The sequence below is a fragment of the Biomphalaria glabrata genome, chromosome 8 (genome assembly GCF_947242115.1).
Source record: "Biomphalaria glabrata chromosome 8, xgBioGlab47.1, whole genome shotgun sequence".
NCBI classification, from domain to species: Eukaryota; Metazoa; Mollusca; class Gastropoda; family Planorbidae; genus Biomphalaria; species Biomphalaria glabrata.
In genome coordinates, this window is record NC_074718.1 from 23,593,926 (window position 1) to 23,614,029 (window position 20,104).

Below are 20,104 nucleotides of genomic sequence, written 5' to 3' on the forward strand. Positions count from 1 at the left end.
TTGTTATAGAATGTATTAAAAAAATAAAAGAAACTTAGTCACAATTTTTATGTTTTATTTTTCATGTAGCCTATATCAATTTGAACATTGTGTATAGAAACCAAATTAACGTCATAAAATTTCACTGAAACGTTGTTGTGGGGTTTTTTGGGGAGACATTGTGTTGCCTACATCATTTTTAAGCGTTGTAAAAAGTTCTTCCTGGAGGTAGAGTTGAAGATACGGCAGATTTCCGCTCAAGTCGTCAAAGGGTCTAAACATTTTTTTCGCCGCCCACTCCCCCCCCCCCCGCCCCCGTTGCTGTTCGGTTGTTGGCTTGTAGCTCAAGACGACTAGTACAATTTTTTTTATTTTTTCATAAATAAACCTTAAATAACTTGAACAAATTCCCTGTGAACAAAAACTCAATACAATTGTAATTATTCAAGATTTAACTTGCGATGAAATATAGATCTAACAGTAATGAAATAAACTGATATTTAAACAAAATCTACCTCACAACAACAAAAAAGTCTTTACTCTTTCATGTCTTAAGATCGTCTCACACGAAGCAGGACGTTTTGGCGCCGCCGTTTTGGCGCGAAGGTCGTTTTGGCGCGAGCCGTTTTGGCGACGGGACGTTTTGGCGCGAAATACATTATGTACGTTTATTGTATTATTTCTTTTAAAAGAATTATTCATATCTATGTTTTGCATGAGTGTTTGTGTTAAGACATATTTTTCACGTACTAAATGTAAATGTGTGTTTGTTTTTCACATCATTTTCTTTAATAAACATTTTGGCTTGTGTATGTGTGTTTATTAAGAGGCACACTTTTATTTTCTAAAAAGTTTTTTAAGATATTACTTTAAAATTAAAAACAAAATGAAACGATGATAGACTAAAAATGGATGCAATTATTTGTTTACATTAACATTGGTTTATTTAATGACTGTATGGTATCTCCAGCTATACATACCAAACACTTGCTAATAATAAGTAAAAATATAATACATGTACCATGTTTCTCAAAATACTTTAAGTTAAGTATACATAGACACCATGGTTATTTGCCTAAGTCGCCGGAATTCAAGGGATCATTAAAAAAAATTTACGTGCTTATTAAATTATCGTCAAATGATATCTCGCGCCAAAACGTCCCGTCGCCAGAACGGCTCGCGCCAAAACGTCCCGTCGCCAAAACGGCGGCGCCAAAACGTCACGTACTGCGTCTCACATTTGCACTAGGTAAGCTAATTTCATCATCGTCACTTCATAACCACTAATAAATCGCTTAACCTCTTCTTACCGCCGCCTAGGAAACATAACACCCCTTTTTGCGCCCCCCCCCCGGTCAAAATGATCTTAAAATTGACTTTTTAATTACCGGTAATAGATCTACTTACAGTGCAGGCTATTCAATTGAAAAATAATATTACAAACATCCCGCGAAATTCAAGGTACGAAATGAGTAGGCGCCTATGGGAAAACCGTAGGAACCTCTCGTATGCTGCTCTACTTTTTTGTTCTAGTTTCCGAGATAATTTCTAATGTACGAATATCGTTTATATTTTTAAAAGATAATGGAATAATAAGAATTTATATAAAATATTGAAGTAATTTTTTTATTTATCTAATTTTTTTTAAAAAAGTCACCTTGAAAGAATGATTTGGCCGCCCCCTGAATTCGGCCGCCTGCGTGCAATGCACACATTGCACAATATGTAGCGGCGGCCCTGAATACATATGTGTGTGTGTGCGGCCCCCCAATCCCAAAAAGTGTGTTAATGCAGCTCTCAATAGAAACAGGCTGCCCACCCCTGTTCTAGACCATAGTTTCTTTTTAAAGATCCTAAAGCCTTGTCATAACTTAAAAAGCTAAGCGATTGCTATGGCTTTAGGGTCTTCGTCTGGAGGAATTTTCAGCCATGATTCATTTATCTTTCGAAAAAAGTATTTAGGTAATTTATTGTAATTTGTTTCTCCTCTTTCTCTCTCTCTCTCTCTCTGTTTTTATTTGTATATATCCGTATCTGTCTATCTATCTATCTATCTATCTATCTATCTATCTATCTATCTATCTATCTATCTATCTATCTATCTATCTATCTATCTATCTATCTATCTATCTATCTATCTATCTATCTATCTATCTATCTATCTTCTATCTATCTATTTATCTATCTATCTATCTATTTATCTATCTATCAATCTATCTATCTATCTATCTATCTATCTATCTATCTATCTATCTATCTATCTATCTATCTATCTATCTATCTATCTATCTATCTATCTATCTATCTATCTATCTATCTATCTATCTATCTATCTATCTATCTATCTATCTATCTATCTATCTATCTATCAATCTCTCTCTCTCTCTATCTATCTATCTATCTATCTATCTATCTATCTATCTATCTATCTATCTATCTATCTATCTTGTGACAAGTCAAAAACTCGCTGTCAGAGTCACTCAAATTTATCACAGCATTAATTATTATTTTTCATTATTTATTTATTTTATTTTAATTATTTCCCCATCCTACCCCTGAATTATTCACCCGCCACACCTTTTCCGCTCCAGGCTAGACTTAGTTGACCACATTGGAGATAGTTAAGGCGCGTCCTTTCATTTATCTTCCCTTGACCGGGGCAAAGATACACACAGACTCTTTGATCTTATCGGCGGGATGTCTGACAGCCGCAGTGGACACCACCTTGTGTGGAATGCAAGTCACTCCTCCCCCCCCCCCTTTTTCTCCTATGTCTCTCTTTGATCTAGGAGACCACGAGGACAAACACGCCCATTGACCTCCCAATGTGCGAATCCCATCTCAAGTCTAATTCACCCACGTGTAAGATAATTCTTAGCCTAGGACATTTCCTGCTTCCGCCCACATTTTCCAGGCATATATAAAATAGATCAAAAAAAGCCAGACTCTCTTTCATTCTCATTCGAGCTGAGCTATCGAGTCTGGACTATATCGTTTATTTAACTCCTAGAGGAATACCTGGTGGTAAGCCGAACTTAATCACAAGTTCCATCTTAATTACTCTGTGTATATTTCCATTGGATTTTATCATGTGTATTTTGCTTAGTTCATTTATATTTAATTAGTGCATTGGGTGTTTCTCACTGGCGTAAGTAGAGAACATAGACATGTCCTATGTATGTATTTATGAATTGCATTAATATATTAATGCTACGTTGCATCAATTGATCATTGATGCAACCATGTATATATTTGTACACCTTATTTTATTTCCTTTATCTCGGTTGACAGCCTTGATAATTCTACTATCGCACTAATACTGCGCTTAGAAAGGAGATATGAGTTATCTCCCCTGTATTGAATTATCTCCCCTGTAGCCATTTCACTCTAACGAGAGTTGCGCCTCTTGAACGGACACCCTCTCCATTCAAGCGCGCTCCATTGTTCTCGATCGACGGTCATATGTAAAAATACCGTCAGGATCGCTGACCACCGCCCAATTCAACCCCCCCCCCCTTCTTTCTCTATCCACCTGTGTTGTTTATTTGAGATTATTATTTCCCCTTCTATGTACATTTTATATTATTACTCTCCCTTTTATGTACATTTTGTATTGCTACTATCAGCCATCTATTTTCCAAATCCCATTTGTCATCATCTCCTCATTGTGCTCTAAAGCAATTTCACCAATCTGACGAATGCACCTCAGTCGAGGGCATCGATAAGATGTATGAGAGACATGTCCTAACTTATCTTTATTTATCCGCAGCCTCCCTCAGGTGTCTGCCTATTGCCTATTTACCTGCCTATTTATTTTTGGATCAACGATCTATTTACCTGCATCTGTGCTTAGTGCTATTCAGCGCTGCACTTGCCTACTGAGATCTACTCAACTCTACTACTTGGCGCTATCGGCATTGCCCGCCTATTCGACAGCCCACCTGTCAAGCTATTAGGTGCGACGTCCCTATAGATTCAGATCTGTGTGAGACGTCATAGCTACGCCAACCCTCTGCAACTCACTGGACGTATCCTGTCAACTACGCTGCCCACGGCAGATCAGCTCTGCCCGCAGTATCCTTGTGCCCACGGTAGCCGGCCACCCGCCCTACTGTGCCCACTACAGATATTAGATTTTGGGGATTGAGACTCCACAAGAACTATATCACCGGCGTCCCTCTATCCGCTAGAGCGCCACCTCCAGCTGCAGAACCTCAAGCCAGGACACAGCCAGCTGCAACATCAACAGGACAACCAGCTAAGTCAGAGGACAAAGTGACATACTCTCTTATTAAATGCAAGAGTGATGATTAAAGCTAGTATTATTTAGAGATAGAAGCAAACCCACCCCCTTTTTATTCTTATATGTATATTTATGTAAATAAATATTCTTCATTTTAACTTTTGTATCTATCTTTCATTGCTTTGTCTCGTTGCGTGTCTGCTCCCGATTCATATGCTGATAGGTTGGTGTGTGATAGCTTTAAAAATAATCATCCCCTAGACATTAAACGCGCCAAACTCACGTCACATTTCCCCACCTGTCACATATCTATCTATCTACCTATTTATCTATCTATCAATCTATCTATCTATCTATCTAATCTCTCTCTGTGTATCTATCTATTTATCTATCTATCAATCTCTCTCTCTCTCTCTCTATCTATCTATCTATCTATCTATCTATCTATCTATCTATCTATCTATCTATCTATCTATCTATCTATCTATCTATCTATCAATCTCTCTCTCTCTCTCTCTCTCTCTATCTATCTATCTATCTATCTATCTATCTATCTATCTATCTATCTATCTATCTATCTATCTATCTATCTATCTATCTATCTAATCTCTCTCTGTGTATCTATCTATTTATCTATCAATCTCTCTCTCTCTCTATCTATCTATATTTATCTATCTATCTATATCTATCTATCTATCTAGTTAAATAGATAGAAAGATTATATATATATATATTGCTTTTTTTCCTATTAAAAAAAAATAGGTGCCAGGTACTCAGTCATTTGTCAGTCATATGTCATAGAGCCACCTTATTTAGAATGACCCATCTCCACAAACCCCTCCCCCCTAAACACATACACACGCAGACACATTTAATAGGCATTTTAATTTAATTTTTGATTTAGACTAGAGGCCTACTTTTAGGTCTAGATCTAGTCGTTCTAAAACAAATACTTCACATTATCATTAATTAGTCTTTACATTTCAAACTGTAGTAGGCCTAATTTCTTCTATGAACACATAAATTCATAACATACATATATACACGCTTTCATACCTCTGACGCCTATATTGCACCCCACATTTTCCAGGGGTGATACCTATGGCTAAAATAGGTTGAGTGCCGTATCCCATTTCGATTGGAGGGTAATGTTATACGTTGACGACTTGCTGTCGTGGCATGACCAGCTGCTTCAAAGTGAACAATTATGATGTGAGAACAATAACAATATGCTTATCAAGGTCTGCTCTTGTAAATGTCAAGAGGCGTGCGAATATTTGTTTAGGGCCTTTAAGATAGTTTGGGTTAGGGTACTTCTAAACCTTGTGGGTGATTCCCAGCAAATGTATTGTAAATAAAGTAATTTTGTAATTAAAGTAATTTTCGGGATATTTAGGGCGTATCTGTATCCACAGAGCTCTAATGGGCCCCTGAGATTAGTTGTGGAAAAGTTAAGGCGGTTGGTCGTTGTGCTGGCCACGTAACAGCACATCTTTCTGTCTGTTACTATCAAAGCAGAGAAAAATTTAATTCACAAACATATCGCACTATGGGACCTCGAGTAGTAGATGGCTACTAGAATTAGTCATTAAAAACGGTTGGTCGTAATTTGACTCCTTATGAACGATGCAAAAACAAAACAAAAAACAGAAGAAAAAAAACAGACGTTATAGCACCTCGCCTGACCTTTAAATCGCTAATTCAAGAAATAAAAATGTGTGTACATTTTACTATATATATTGTTATTCTAAGAATATTTTAGTGATAGGAATTGTAGCCGCTGTGATCCTGTGTACCGTGATTTTTGGCGTGGGTCTCGGTATAGGACTCAGAGACGATGGTACACCCGATATCCAATTGACTGCCGAGTATGTTTTGTCCCGAGTACCTCTCGTTGATGGGTAAGTTTTACAATTAGCAGCATATCTGAGTTAAATATTTATTAGATAACTTCTGTTTCCAAAGACAAGATGTGCCCAGATGTATCGCAGGTTTAGCTAATTTGCAGTAGCTCAAGTGCCTTAAAGATCAAGGCTTGCATATGCGTCATGCATCCCTCTATAAACTTGATCCAATGGAATAATATGCACTACCTATGGCATCAGCTCTTAATGAGTTCCACGATTCCACTCCTGATTTTTACTCGAGGTTGACTTTGAAACTTAAGCACCGCAAAGGAGAGGTGGTCTGAAATAAGAGTACCCTTTCTCAAAATAATTTGCTTGACTAGACTGTCCTGTTTACATTTAGCCTACTGTTTAAGTTTAAGCCATTAAGTTAATTGTTGAAGAATTACTTTACAGGCAATAAATTAGAGTGGATGCATCAATGTTAAGACAACTAAACATTTAATTGTTTTTTTTTTAATTTAAAATTGCATATAGATGTAGATCTTAACTAAGGGGAATATTACATTCTAGACACAACGATCTGGCTTATCACTACCGTACAAGAGGGGTTTACAGGGTGAACGACGTCGACCTGCATCAATGGGCAAAAGTTGAAACTGATATAGCAAGACTTCGACAAGGAAAACTGGGAGCACAGGTAGGCCGTAATATACAAAACACAAAGAAATAAACCAAAGAAACGAAGTCTGTTGATATCAAATTTAAGCTCCAATGAGTAGCCTGGTATTGTGTGTGTGTTTACTTATTAGCTTACTACAATTCATTTAGCACTTCAAAAAAAAAAAAGATGTCGGCCCTATACTTAATTTTCTAAACCTATGTGAAAGCAAGAATCGACTTCAAGGTGGCCACACTGTGTCATCATCGCACCTACACTGAAGAAATGCCCTACACTGAAGAAATGCCCTTGTACCATAGCGAACTGACCATTCCATATGTCCCTCATAGAGCCCTGGACTGAACGCTTTCGCTTACGGTTTGCGGGCTTTCTCAGAGCATGGACCAAAAGTTTGGAATTTTCACTCCCATGTGATCTCAGACAGACAACATGCTTCACTTAATTTAAGAACATTAAGACCTATCTGTTCAAAACCTTTTTAGATAGATTTGTCATTTTAGCTCTCGTGTTTATGTTTGTAGTGTTGTCACAGCGCCTAGTGATCTGTTTGTTAACAGCGCTCTCTATTTTGTCTTCTGTATGATATAGTGGCTAGCATGACAATGTTAGCAAATATACAGTAGACCCTCTCTCTCATTCATTGTAAAAGAGAAATGCTAAGCCAATTACTTGAGACTAAGAATATATTAAGAAAAAAATATTATTTAAATTAGTCTAAGTGAATTATATTTTGACAACTTTTCATTATTCCATCGAACTGACATTTCACGCATAAACCTATGATTTGCGAAAACCAGATTTTATTAACATTTCAGAAAGATACTTCATTAATTATTGATTTTTTTTATTTACAATTAAATCCCGATGTTTCATTATTAGGACTCGGGAAAACGAACAATTTTTTTTCTTTTTACTTAGAAATTTGTTTTGCAAAAGTAAGACTCAATTTTAACATATATTATTGAAACATAATATATATCTAAATTATTTGTTATGAGTTAGGGAGCAGCGGGTCACTTCAGTATGAAGACATGAAGTTAAATCATCCAGGCTCGAATCATGATCTTGGTTTAAAATATCGCAATTCTAAGACATTTTCTTGGCTGCAGTGAATACCTAACGATAGTGGAATGTGGCGGAGTGGTCAATGTGCCAACCTGCTACAATGGCCTACGGCAGAGGCGACCCTAACGGTGCTCTGGGCGAATGTCATATGCGGGCCCTCTGAACCGTAAGGGTAGACTATATATATATATCGTAGCACGTCACGGGATCGTCCGCCTCTAACGCTGTAGGCCTTATTTTTGTTACAAAACATACTACCGTACTTAATTACTGGCCTTTTAACTACACAAGCTCTTCACCTTAACTTCTGGATCTGATACGTCCCCAATAACGCTACGTAAAAGACATCTGCTCTTTGTGGCAAGCGTGTAGTCAAGGATAACGGTAAATAATGCCAATAAGCTCGTTTTGAATCCTAGATCCCAGATAATGGTCGTGAGCCTCGGCGTTCTTAATTCGTCGAAGACGTTCTTGGATGGTTGTGTCTATTTTCGTCAAGCATCTCAACCAAGTCTAAAAACTGACGGGGCATAAACTTTCTCTGTTCTCCCACGAAATGAGCTGTTTTTTTTTTGTTGTTGTTGTTGTTTTTGGAAAGATACTGAACAATCGCTAGAATTCTTGCTAAGACTGTGCGCGAATGTAGTTTTTCTTTTGTAATTTGTTCTAGAATCAACTTATCATTTGCAATATCATTTGGCGCAGTGGCTGAATGGTTAAGAACTTGTCTTCCGAACCTGAAGTCCTGGGTTTGAATCTAGTTGAAGAATTTCAAGATTTTTAAGGCGCCCCTGAGTCCATCCAGTTTTAAAGGGTACCTGACTTTGCTTAACCGTTGTCCTTTAGATCGCAAGGTCTGAAAGTGGAACTTTACCATTGGGCATTGGAGTTTAATCCAATCACGCTGACTCATAATTATAAGTATGAATGACTGCCTGGCAGTGCGGTATGCGCGCCGAACTGTTGTTTAATTGTCTCAATGGTCCCAGGTTCATATCCTACCTGATGCTAACCCCGTCGTCCTGCAAGAGGTTTGGACTAGGAAGTAAACTATCTTTAACTCTGAAGGGACATCTGAAACATTTTAAACATTTATAAACATTTTAACGTGATTGACAGAAACCTTGTGCTGCTGAATTTTATTATCAAGATGTTTCCAGTCGCAGCAGCTTTCGTTTACTTATTGGCCTCCAGTAGCTATCATGTCGAACAACTTTATAGGAAAAGAAAATACACTGTCTTTAGTCTTTGGTATTAGAACAAAGTGTACACTAAGAGCTACTATGGTCCATTGACTTTCGCAGATCCCACTTTCCAATGAACACAAAATATATTCGCGTTTTTTTGTTGTTGTTGTTGCTGTTGTTGTTTTTTGTACACTGAAACACCATGTAAATGTACAGAACAGAACTGTAAGACTCTTTATTTACGAAATTAACTATTTTGATTGGTTGCTTTCGGTTACGTGTTCTGTTTTATACCAGTTAACCAGTGATAGCCGTTTAGAATGTACAGATAATAAGAAGCTATTTTTTACCGAAACTAAACGGTATTTCGAAACCAAAAATGTCATGCTAAGAGCTTACATGGTAATTGGTATCACATAGATGCAGGAAAAGGCTTCCAAACTATTAAGCAACAAGTCCTAGTTTATGAGAACTGGTCTGGTTTTTGAACCTGATGGTGAAAAGGGAATCTCCTATCGCGGGGCCCCCCTCAGGCGCCGGCCTGGGGCGGTTGACCCACTTGACACCCCCTAAGGCCGTTACTGGCCGACGGTTAACAAGGGCATAATGTGGCCAGAACACGACCAACCACTTTACTTTCCTCAACTAATTCAGGTACCCATTAGAGTTGGCTGGACTTAATGGCGTTCCACAAGTTCAAAATCCCAGTCTTTATATGGATACGAACTCGACACTAGCACGCCCTATAGTTTGGGTGGGGGGAGAGCGGTTTTTATTATCGAAATTAAAACTACGATCAAAATTAAAGCTATCCGACATTAGAGTTGGGTTCACTGGACAGTGTTCTTACAACTAAAACACAAAGATTCTAACACTGACTTAGATTGGATATACGCTCGCGACAGAACGTAATAACTTAATCCTCCTATTTTATTTCCAACAGTTCTGGTCAGCCTTTATGGACTGCGATGCCCAATATTCTGATGCGCTGAGGATCTCCATGGAACAGGTGGACATCATCAAGAGATTTATTGCTCGTTATCCAGACGTCTTTCAATTCGTCACTACTGCCAAAGGTTGTCTCCATAGATAGTTCAATTCATGTTATGACTAATTATATAACATGCTCTTATCAATGTTACTAGCATATTACAGCCAAAAATACATTTTCCCACCTTTTAGTATTTTTTTTATGCTGATTACAATACAACTGAAAGGGTGATTGCTAAAAAATTTTTGCAAGAATAAATATTTATAAATATTAATAAATATCGAAGTTGGATGTTTTTATATGCTTTTAAATAATAAATGCTAGGATATTTCAATCATGATTTCCAAGCCAAACTTTGATGTAGATTTATGTAGGCTTTCTTTGAAGTTTCTAATTTCCTAAAGTTAATGCTATGGATTTAAGTCTATGATATTATTAATGATATGTACGTATATAGATTTGTGATAGCGTTAATATAACTAAATTCACCGGACGTAAGCGCATTAGGCGTTTGTATTTAGCAGACATCGTATACAAACTCTGTTCGTGAACTTAATACACAACTCTTATCAGTATCCATCTTATTTGTATACAGTCTTTCTAAATTCCACAATCATACAATCTGTCTTTCCCAACCAAAGATCTGAATAGATCGGTCACAACCAACTCTCTCTCTGTCCTTCCCAACCAAAGATCTGAATAGATCTGTCTCAACCAACTCTCTCTCTCTCTCTGTCCTTTCCAACCAAAGATCTGAATAGATCTGTCTCAACCAACTCTCTCTCTCTCTCTCTGTCCTTCCCAACCAAAGATCTGAATAGATCTGTCTCAACCAACTCTCTCTCTCTCTCTGTCCTTTCCAACCAAAGATCTGAATAGATCTGTCTCAACCAACTCTCTCTCTCTCTCTGTCCTTCCCAACCAAAGATCTGAATAGATCTGTCTCAACCAACTCTCTCTCTGTACTTCCCAACCAAAGAGTAAGTTCACTTTACACGATTGTTTATTTGTATGTAAAATGTGGTACACATTTCGGATGTTCCTTCAGAGCTGAAGATAATCTACTTCCTTGACCAAACCTCCGTCAGGACGACGGGGGATGGGAGTGGGCTGGGTATGAGCTCGAGACCATTAAGACATTTTATACACGCCCCACCCTATTAACAGGATAATGCCAATTTTTGTTCATACTGCAAGCCCGTCAGTCTCTCGTCACGTCGCGATTTCTTGTGCATTTTTAAAAAATGAAATATGTTAAAGATATTTATATATACATGTATCTTTACACAAAAATTCAAAAACTTATCTATTATATTTTCTAAGTATAGCGGACATGCACTGTTGTATACATGGATAATAATCAAACTGTTTTGTCTCTATTACATATAGATCTAGATCTATAACACATTTTGTACTTGTGAAATGCATGTAATAGAAAAACATTCAAATGTTAACTAAGTGTTCTTTGAAGCTACAATTACAGGCATCGTGCACTTCTACTTTGTATGCAGATTAAATACAGGTAGATTTAACATCTAAACGATATTCAACAAAAGACTTTTTATCTTAATCCGCAAGTTGTTCATATGCCACAGGCGTGAGTTTGTGATCAACCTAAAATGTGAGCACGATTGACCGGCTACCTACGAGTTTGAGTAACTTTCTTATCTTGTTCAAATGTGCAAACCAGGTCAAATTTCTGGCCGTGAGACTTGCCTGACTTGTATCTTCCTTCAGGTATAAGAGATGCTTTCGCTGCTGGTAAAATTGGTAGCCTGATTGGACTAGAGGGAGGGCACTCTATAGACAGCAGTCTGGGCATTCTTCGTATGTACTACGATCTCGGAGTACGCTACATGACCTTGACTCACAGTTGCAATACACCCTGGTAAGAGTCTTTAACACTAACTTAATATGAAAATACAACTCTTTTTGACATAATTGAATTAAATGCTAATAGAGCATGTAATAAGCAATCAGTTAAAAAAAAAACTCATTCAAAGCATTTTTAGTAAGTAATCCTCTATGAAAAACAATCCCATAATAGGAGCTATGGTTCATCGTCATAATGCCTTGAGGTAGTCCAACGGTGTCAATTGTTACTTTAGATGAGATTAACCATAAGACTTAAAGGGATTCCATTTGCTCTTCAAGGAATTGTTCGCTGAGCAGTTATTTAAACAAATGCTCTTTACCACTGATGACTATTATCAAATCAGTAAATCAATCTTAATCGATCGTAGCTCGTAGCGAGTGTGACCATTTTTTTAATTTGCAATACAAATAGAATCGAAATATTGACAAATCTATGCCATATTATATACTACAAATTAGCCATTGTTTAAGGAATGTACGAGTCTCTATCAGTGGCGGACTGGGAGTCAAAATCGGCCCTGGCATTTCTATACAATCAGGCCAATAAACTGCATATCATATGATAGACATTCAATTATAGGTCTGTCCTCAAAATCATTATATTAAGTTTGAGTATCGATAACTGTACACATGCATACATATTTTTATGAGAAATTTAGGCCTTATGTAGCTTTTTAATCGCTTAGTGTGTAGACCTTAAAAGGATGAAACCTACTAGTAGCACTGTCTATGGATGTAGGCTATTACATTATTTCGAAAAAAAATGTTAGATAAAATTAGTATTATACTGTAGAAAGATTTCTTTTAAACAAGATGCTCAGAAGGCCGTTTTTATAAGAGAATATTATAAAACCTTTGTCAATTAAATACATAGTGGCATCCATGCGGTCCTTTCGGTGGCCCTACCGGCCCATTTAGGTACCGGCCCACTGGGCATTTGCTCAAATGCCCATATAGCCACTCCGCCCCTGGTCTCTATTCCTGCCAAAAGGCAGAGGATTGGAAACAGACGGTCGACATAATGGTGCCCCAACGGTCTAACAGATTAAGCCAAAGGGGAAGTGAGTTGATAAAAGTTTTGTAGAAAGAGAAAGAAGTTGATAGAGCATACACATTGATTTCATGTCATGTCCAATCAAGGCAGATAATATTTTAATGTAATATTTATTCAACCAGGGCAGACAACTGGATGGCAGATGATAACAACACATATGAATTTGATGGACTATCCTCTTTTGGAGGGGTCTGTATTACATTTGAAAAAAATTAAATGCTATATATTGTATACTATTTCAATATTTTACAATTTTTGATGAATACCTTATAATAACTTTTAAAAAAATCTCTAAAAACAAATTTACATGGACACCTCTTTTACAATTTAGCTTTCATAACACATCCAACATGGCTGCCTGGTCGTGTGGTTAGGGTGTAGGCCGTAGTTAAGACTTATCGATGGGCCCGGGTTCAAACACTGGCCTCTCCAATCCTCCGTCGTCCTGCGGGAGGTTTGGACTAGAAAGTAAATTATCTTCAACACTGAAAGAACATCCGAAACATGGAAAACATTTTACAAACAAAAATTAAATGTGCAAAGTCAAATGGGTTACAAATTTCTACCAGTCGCTGGGCTCCATTAATAAAGTGCAGTGAATAGCAGATTTTTGAACACATTTTTTTAATAAAAAGGTATTGCACTGTAGATAACTAAGAATATGCAATATTTTGTTTTAAATCCCCATTGGGGGAGCTCACTGCGCCCAGGCTGGCAAGGGCGGGGTATCTAGTCTTTCTACTAACTCCAGGAATGGTACAATAAATGTCTTCCTACTGACACAAGTAAAATTTCAACTTGATCAGAGAATGGGAAGTCTGAGAAATAATGTGATGTCGTGTAAAAGTCTCAAGCGAGAGAAACAGATGGAGTAAGTTAATTTTAGGTTTGTAAAAAAAAAAAAAAAAAAAAAAAAAAGAAATGGATGTCACAGAGGTGACTATAGCTGGCAGTTCCATTGAGAATTACCTGTTTTGTTTTTAATTTTTAGAGCCTACATGGAAACCGACCGTGTCAGAGCTCTGGCTTCCGTAGATAAAAATAATTCCATTATTTAATTAGCTACTTCAAATTAATACTAATTCTTCAAAAACACCCAGGTAGTTGTGAAAGAAATGAATCGCCTTGGAATGATGGTCGATCTGTCTCACGTCAGCTACAAGACAATGGATGACGCCCTCTCAGTCACTAAGGCGCCTGTTATATTCAGCCACTCGGGGGCTTACGCCAAGTGTGCACACAACAGAAACGTCCGAGACGACATACTAACTAAGTTGGTGAGTCATTATTGAACTAAGTCATAGATCGTACACTTTTTTTTTTAAGTTACTCTTTTTTGTCTGCTTGCTAAAACACGTTTAAAAACATTCAGATTATATTTCTCCCTTTCTGTAAAAACATTTTCAGTGTTATCTATTCATTGTGTTTTTATGCTACCTAGTTGTGTGGTATGCGCTCAGGACTGCCATTTGGTGGTCTCGACGGTCCAGGGTTTTAACCCCACCCGCTGCCATCCCCCGTCGTCCTACGAGATGTTTCGGCTAGGATGTAGTGCTCTTCAAATCTGAAAGAACTTCTGAAACGTGTAAAATAGTTGACTAAACATGTAAACATATTATTTAATAGTATTGTAAAATTATTTTTACATTCTTATTCATGACGATCGGGACATTACAACAAAATAATTAAATGCTAGCCTAATCGTCTGAAAACCCTCTATAACCCCTAAAGTCCAAATCTAAAATAAGTGATTTTTTTTTCTATGCAACACAAATCTGTTTCTCTGAGGGTAAGTAAAAAAAAACAAATCTGTTTCTCTGAGGGTCAATAAAAAAATAAGTAAGCAGACTACATTGGCACGACAAAGCCAAACTTTTATCACTATGCCCTAAAATTAAATTAAAAAAAAACATTTTTTTTATTACTTTTCATATTTTTTGCAAAGCTTTTGTCGACTCTGTCCATCTGTCTGTCTGGTAAAACTTTTGTATACTTAAATTTATTTTTCCCACACCTAATCTCGGATCAAGCTGAAATTTCGCACTCTTATTTCTTTTACCTGAAAAAAACAAGAATCAACAATTTTTAAAAAATTAGTTAGTTAACTATTGGTAATTCTTTTTTTTGTATCGAACAAGGGAAAGAAATTGTACTTGACTGATGTGGTGGTATAAGTTGAATCATCTCCCTTAATACTTTGCTTTAAAGTTTGAAACTAACAATAGATAGCTATAAAACTTTATATTTTCATAAACACATTTCTGGTAGGCCTACTGTACTGAATGTTTTGGATTGATGAGGCTTAATGAGGCTTGAGGAGTCTAGAACCCTCGAGTTCAGGCCATTCAACTTTTTTATTTAATTTTTATTTTCTTAATGCATTTAAAAAGCGATCACACAGATGCACCCTTCTTTCTCCCCCACTCCTTTTCCAACGAGCGATAGGATGATAGCTTATTGAGAAAGCTAAATGCATGAAATTGAGCTAAACAAAAATAATTGGTAGAAATATTTCTAATTACACAGATATTGTTAGTCCATAGTTAGTCTAGATCTATTACAAATTTAATTACACGACTGTTCCGAACTAATTGATACAACTACGCTTAACATAACCTTTTTTTTTTTTTAAAGTATTTTTTTGTGTGTGTTAAATTTAAGTATTAAAGTTTCTTTGATCAAATATTTTTGTTTAAGCAAAACGAATAGATTTCTAATTGAACTATTCCCACAGCACTATGAAGCCAATAATATTGATGAGATTATTTTGAGTTAAAACTGTTTCTTACAATACTTTACTCTACATTCAGAAAGCCAATGGCGGTATTGTCATGGTGATGTTTTACCCAGACTATATCAACTGTTCTACAACGGCTTCTGCGGACGACATTGCTGGTGAGATTTTATTCTATTTGAGTCTAACACATAACTCACAAAACTCGCTTCAATTCTGCTTTGAGAAGTTGCGAAGGTGCCCGGTAGTTTACGAGGAAAAAAAGGAAAGGAAGAAACTTGGAATGAAAAAAAAATACTATCAAGTTTTGTCTTCTTGTATTTTTTAAAATATTTATTTATATATTATTTTTTATACTCCCTTTTCAAACGACCAGTGGCGTCACTAGGGTCAGTGTCATCAGGTGCGGACCGCGCACACACACACCCGTACCCCAACTATTTCATTTAAATGACACGTGATTTAACTGTAAACATTTTGAAACATGATGAATGCATTCGATTAAAAAGCGTTTACAAAATAAAGGCTTATAAAGGAGCTTAACTGTGATAGTATTTCACACAAATAAAGTCCTCTTCGTGTTGGCTTGGGAATGTAACATACGATTATAAGGATCATGGGCGTTCTGGATAATGTAAATTGTCAAGCTGGTAAAAGCGAATAAAGCGATAATATATCCAAATATCTTTTTGTTAAGGCTGCTGTAAGAACCAGTTGACCGATCAATAGACAAGTTTAAATTATCCCCAACTTACAATTTTGGCACGAAAGTGTCAGAAAGGTAAAAATAAAATGGTGAAGATCTTTACGGATGTCAAATACAATAAACTCACTGAATGTTTAACGTGAGATGTTTAACGTGAGATGTTTGACGTGAGATGTTTGACGTGAGATGTTTAACGTGAGATGTTTAACGTGAGATGTTTGACGTGAGATGTTTAACGTGAGATGTTTGACGTGAGATGTTTAACGTGAGATGTTTGACGTGAGATGTTTAACGTGAGATGTTTGACGTGAGATGTTTAACGTGAGATGTTTAACGTGAGATGTTTCGGGAAAAAGCCAAGCATAGAATGTTATGAACAATTGGACCGGTGTAGGGGAATCTAAAATGGCAGCTCCTCTCTAAAAACAAATAGGCAGCGAAAAAATATTCTATTGATTACTCTTAAAAGCATCAGAATAGAGAAAAAAATACTTTAAAAAAATAATGCTAATTGGTTCGAAGAATGAAGTCTTCCTGAGATTCTGTGAGATACATTGGTAAATAAATACGCATAGAATATCGTGGTTATGTAATTTTAAATGTGGTGGGTTAGGCACAGAAGACAACTAAATTCTAAATAACGAAGGCAACTCATAGAACGATTCCAAACTTTATTATACACTAAAGACTGTTACTTGTTGACATCTACGTCTGGTTGTCACTTTCGTAGTTTCGGTTGTCAGGAAGCAGATTCTGAGGCGTCTTCTGATCGAACAGTGTTGTCTCACTTCCTGACCCCACTCGTGCTACCAAGTTTCTGTGGTGGGTTAGGCACAGAAGACAACTAAATTCTAAATGACGAAGGCAACTCGTAGGACGATTCCAAACTTTATTATACACTAAAGACCTGCAGCCATACGTGAACACATGGTGTAGAACCAAGCACAAAAGGAAGTGGAGACGACTTAGGTCCAGTAACATACGGACATTACAGCGACATGAAATGCCGGTCGAATGGACAGTGTGTCACAAGACTCTAGCAGTGTGCTGGCGCCTGCTTGAACTGGTCGTAGTCTAGGGTGATTCAGGAGGCCCGACTGTTGACGCTGGAACTTTGGTGGCTTTAGCCTTGTCGCGATTTTGGTGTTATAACTAACATATATATAACTGAGATATGCAACTCAACACCGGAATGTAGTTAGAGGCTATAACTTTAACCTGTAACTTTATTTTACACACAACACATAAACTTCCAAATGAAACGTTATATACAGGTACATCAACTACTAAAACTAAACTCAGATCTCTAATGACTATGTCTATAATCATGAAGTCATTCTGCTCTAGTTTTCTCGTACCAGATCAGGAAACGAGCAGGAGCGGGAAATACAACCGTCCGCCCTACAAGACCCACGCCAACTAACTCTCTCTTTTTAGAGCAAAAAGCCCTCCCACGTGGACTACACACAACACAGTGGTTACGTCCCCTTGCATCATCAGTGACGCATCCTCAGTGGTTACGTCCCCTTGCATCATCAGTATCTGACCAGTGATGACCACTGCCCCTTTCCCCAGATTTCCCAGATCACCCCGCCCTCGTGGTAGCCTAGGTACTCTGGTCCCGTGACAACAAAATAAACATTAAAGCACAAAAAAAACTACTTATTTCCCCCTTTCAATAATAAACAAATCTAATTAAAATATATTAAAACATAAATAATGACATTAGATCTAAAATACAAATAACAGAAATCAACTTAAGATTTTACACAATAACTAAGGCCATGGTAGTGGACTGCGGTTGTTCTGCTACACACACACAAACGGTTGAGGGCTCACAGCGGTTTGTGACACACACCCCAATTCAAGCAGAACAACACAGTCAATAGGGTCATTCTGGTTACTGTTGGAAATGATAAAAAAAAACAAAAATTCTTTCTCTAACAACTCTACAACTAAAAGGGAATTGGAAAAAAACGACTTCTTAGGTATACATTCGTCTACCCATTGGCAGAAAAAGTAAAAATTAAAAAATTTGCTACAAAGTAATACAATGTATTCTAATCACCCATTGAGGTCGCACACACACACACACAAGTGAACAACGAAGTACCGTAGTAATTCAGTTAAACGAACCCCATGGATACAATGCAATGAATAGTATATAAATACTCAGCTATGTAAAGAAGAAACAAATAGATACATAGTAGTAAGACATCTGGTATTCATTTCGATACCCGGAGTATCTGAATATGTAGTCTCCTTTTAACAAGTAAATAATATGTATAAATACAAGCAGTTTTAACATACATGAGTATAGTGTATAGAAATAAATTAGATATGTAGATATACGAAAATCAAAATTAAGATACTTAATCTAATACAACTCTGAAAAGATGTGACAATAAGCACGAAAGGCTGCATACAAAAATAAAAATGAGAATTTGAATCAAATCTACTTAAGCTGAAATAAAATAAATGATAATGACATAATCAAAATGAAGTTAAGTGAATACAATAATGCAAATGTAGATTGACTGACTTGTGCACATTAGGTTCATTCAGTGGCATTATCAGTCATACTGTCCTGCAAGCCTGTTCTATAGGATACGGCCCCGACAGAAACATCATGTTCCCCTGAATGGCTTTCTCTTACTTTCTCCCTATCAGTATAGAACTTAAGTAAGTTTCCATGGAGTAGTTTTGTACCCTTAGGAAATTTATCCTATAATCATTGAGCCCAACCTTCTCAATAACTTCATATGGTCCCTTCCATCTTACTAATAACTTGTTCTGGTCGTCGGACAACAGAACGAGGACCTTTTCACCAGGGGAAAACACCCTGATTTTGGCCTTTCGGTCATAATACCGTTTGGCCCGAGCACTAGCCTTCGACAACTCTTTCATGGCGGTCTGGCAGGTGCTTTCTAATTTGTTACGGAGATCCACCACGTACTGATAAGTAGTGCGTATCTCAGGAGTTTCCTGTTCCCTCGCCCATAATTCCCGAAGAATTTGACTAGGGCCCCTAACAGTTCTCCCATACAACAATTCAAAAGTAGAAAACCCCATACTCTCTTGAGAGGCCTCCCTATATGCAAATAGGACGGCGGGGAGATACATGTCCCAATCGTGAGTTCTCTCACCACACATGCGTCGAAGCATGTTCTTCACGGACCCATCAAACCCTTTAACCCGCCCGTCACACTGGCGATGGAACGGGGTGGTAACCAATTGCCTCATCGACAACAAACGGGTAATTTCACCCACAAGTTTTGAGGTAAACTGTGCCCCTTGATCGGTGAGCATTTCCCTAGGGACTCCAACCCGGGCAAATATTTCAACCAAGGCCTCGGCCACTCGAATTGTGTCAATTGAGCGGAGTGCAACCGCCTCTGGATAGCGCGTTGCATAATCAACTAGAGTGAGGATATACCGATTTCCTCGTTCAGTGGGTGGGTCAATCGGTCCCACGATATCCACTGCAACTCTAGAAAAAGGGGTGTCAATCAAAGGCATTTGACCCAGAGGAAGCTTCCCTGTTCGGCCTGTGGGAGATGTGCGTTGGCACATGTCGCAAGAGGCGCAGTAGCGTTTTACATCGGCGCTTAACCCAGGCCAGTAAAACTCTGCGGAAACTCTATCTATGGTCTTCTTAGACCCGAGATGTCCCCCAAATAAAATTTCATGCCCAACACGCATGACTTCTTCACGGTGGTCCATCGGAACAACCAACTGAGT

The 20,104-nt window shown here is 37.5% G+C and overlaps 1 protein-coding gene across 1 annotated transcript in view; it reads left to right on the plus strand.

The window, feature by feature from the left end:
• Nucleotides 1-1,813: 1,813 nt before the first annotated feature.
• Nucleotides 1,814-20,104, plus strand: part of LOC106054557 (dipeptidase 1-like) — a 28,491-nt gene continuing 10,200 nt past the window's right edge. Inside the window, exons 1-8 of the mRNA XM_056037819.1 lie at nt 1,814-1,941; nt 5,985-6,123; nt 6,643-6,769; nt 9,947-10,079; nt 11,732-11,882; nt 13,046-13,112; nt 14,024-14,200; nt 15,734-15,818. Coding sequence (XP_055893794.1) covers nt 1,872-1,941; nt 5,985-6,123; nt 6,643-6,769; nt 9,947-10,079; nt 11,732-11,882; nt 13,046-13,112; nt 14,024-14,200; nt 15,734-15,818 — 949 coding nt within the window. The 5' untranslated portion in view covers nt 1,814-1,871. The remainder of the gene's footprint in view (nt 1,942-5,984; nt 6,124-6,642; nt 6,770-9,946; nt 10,080-11,731; nt 11,883-13,045; nt 13,113-14,023; nt 14,201-15,733; nt 15,819-20,104) is intronic.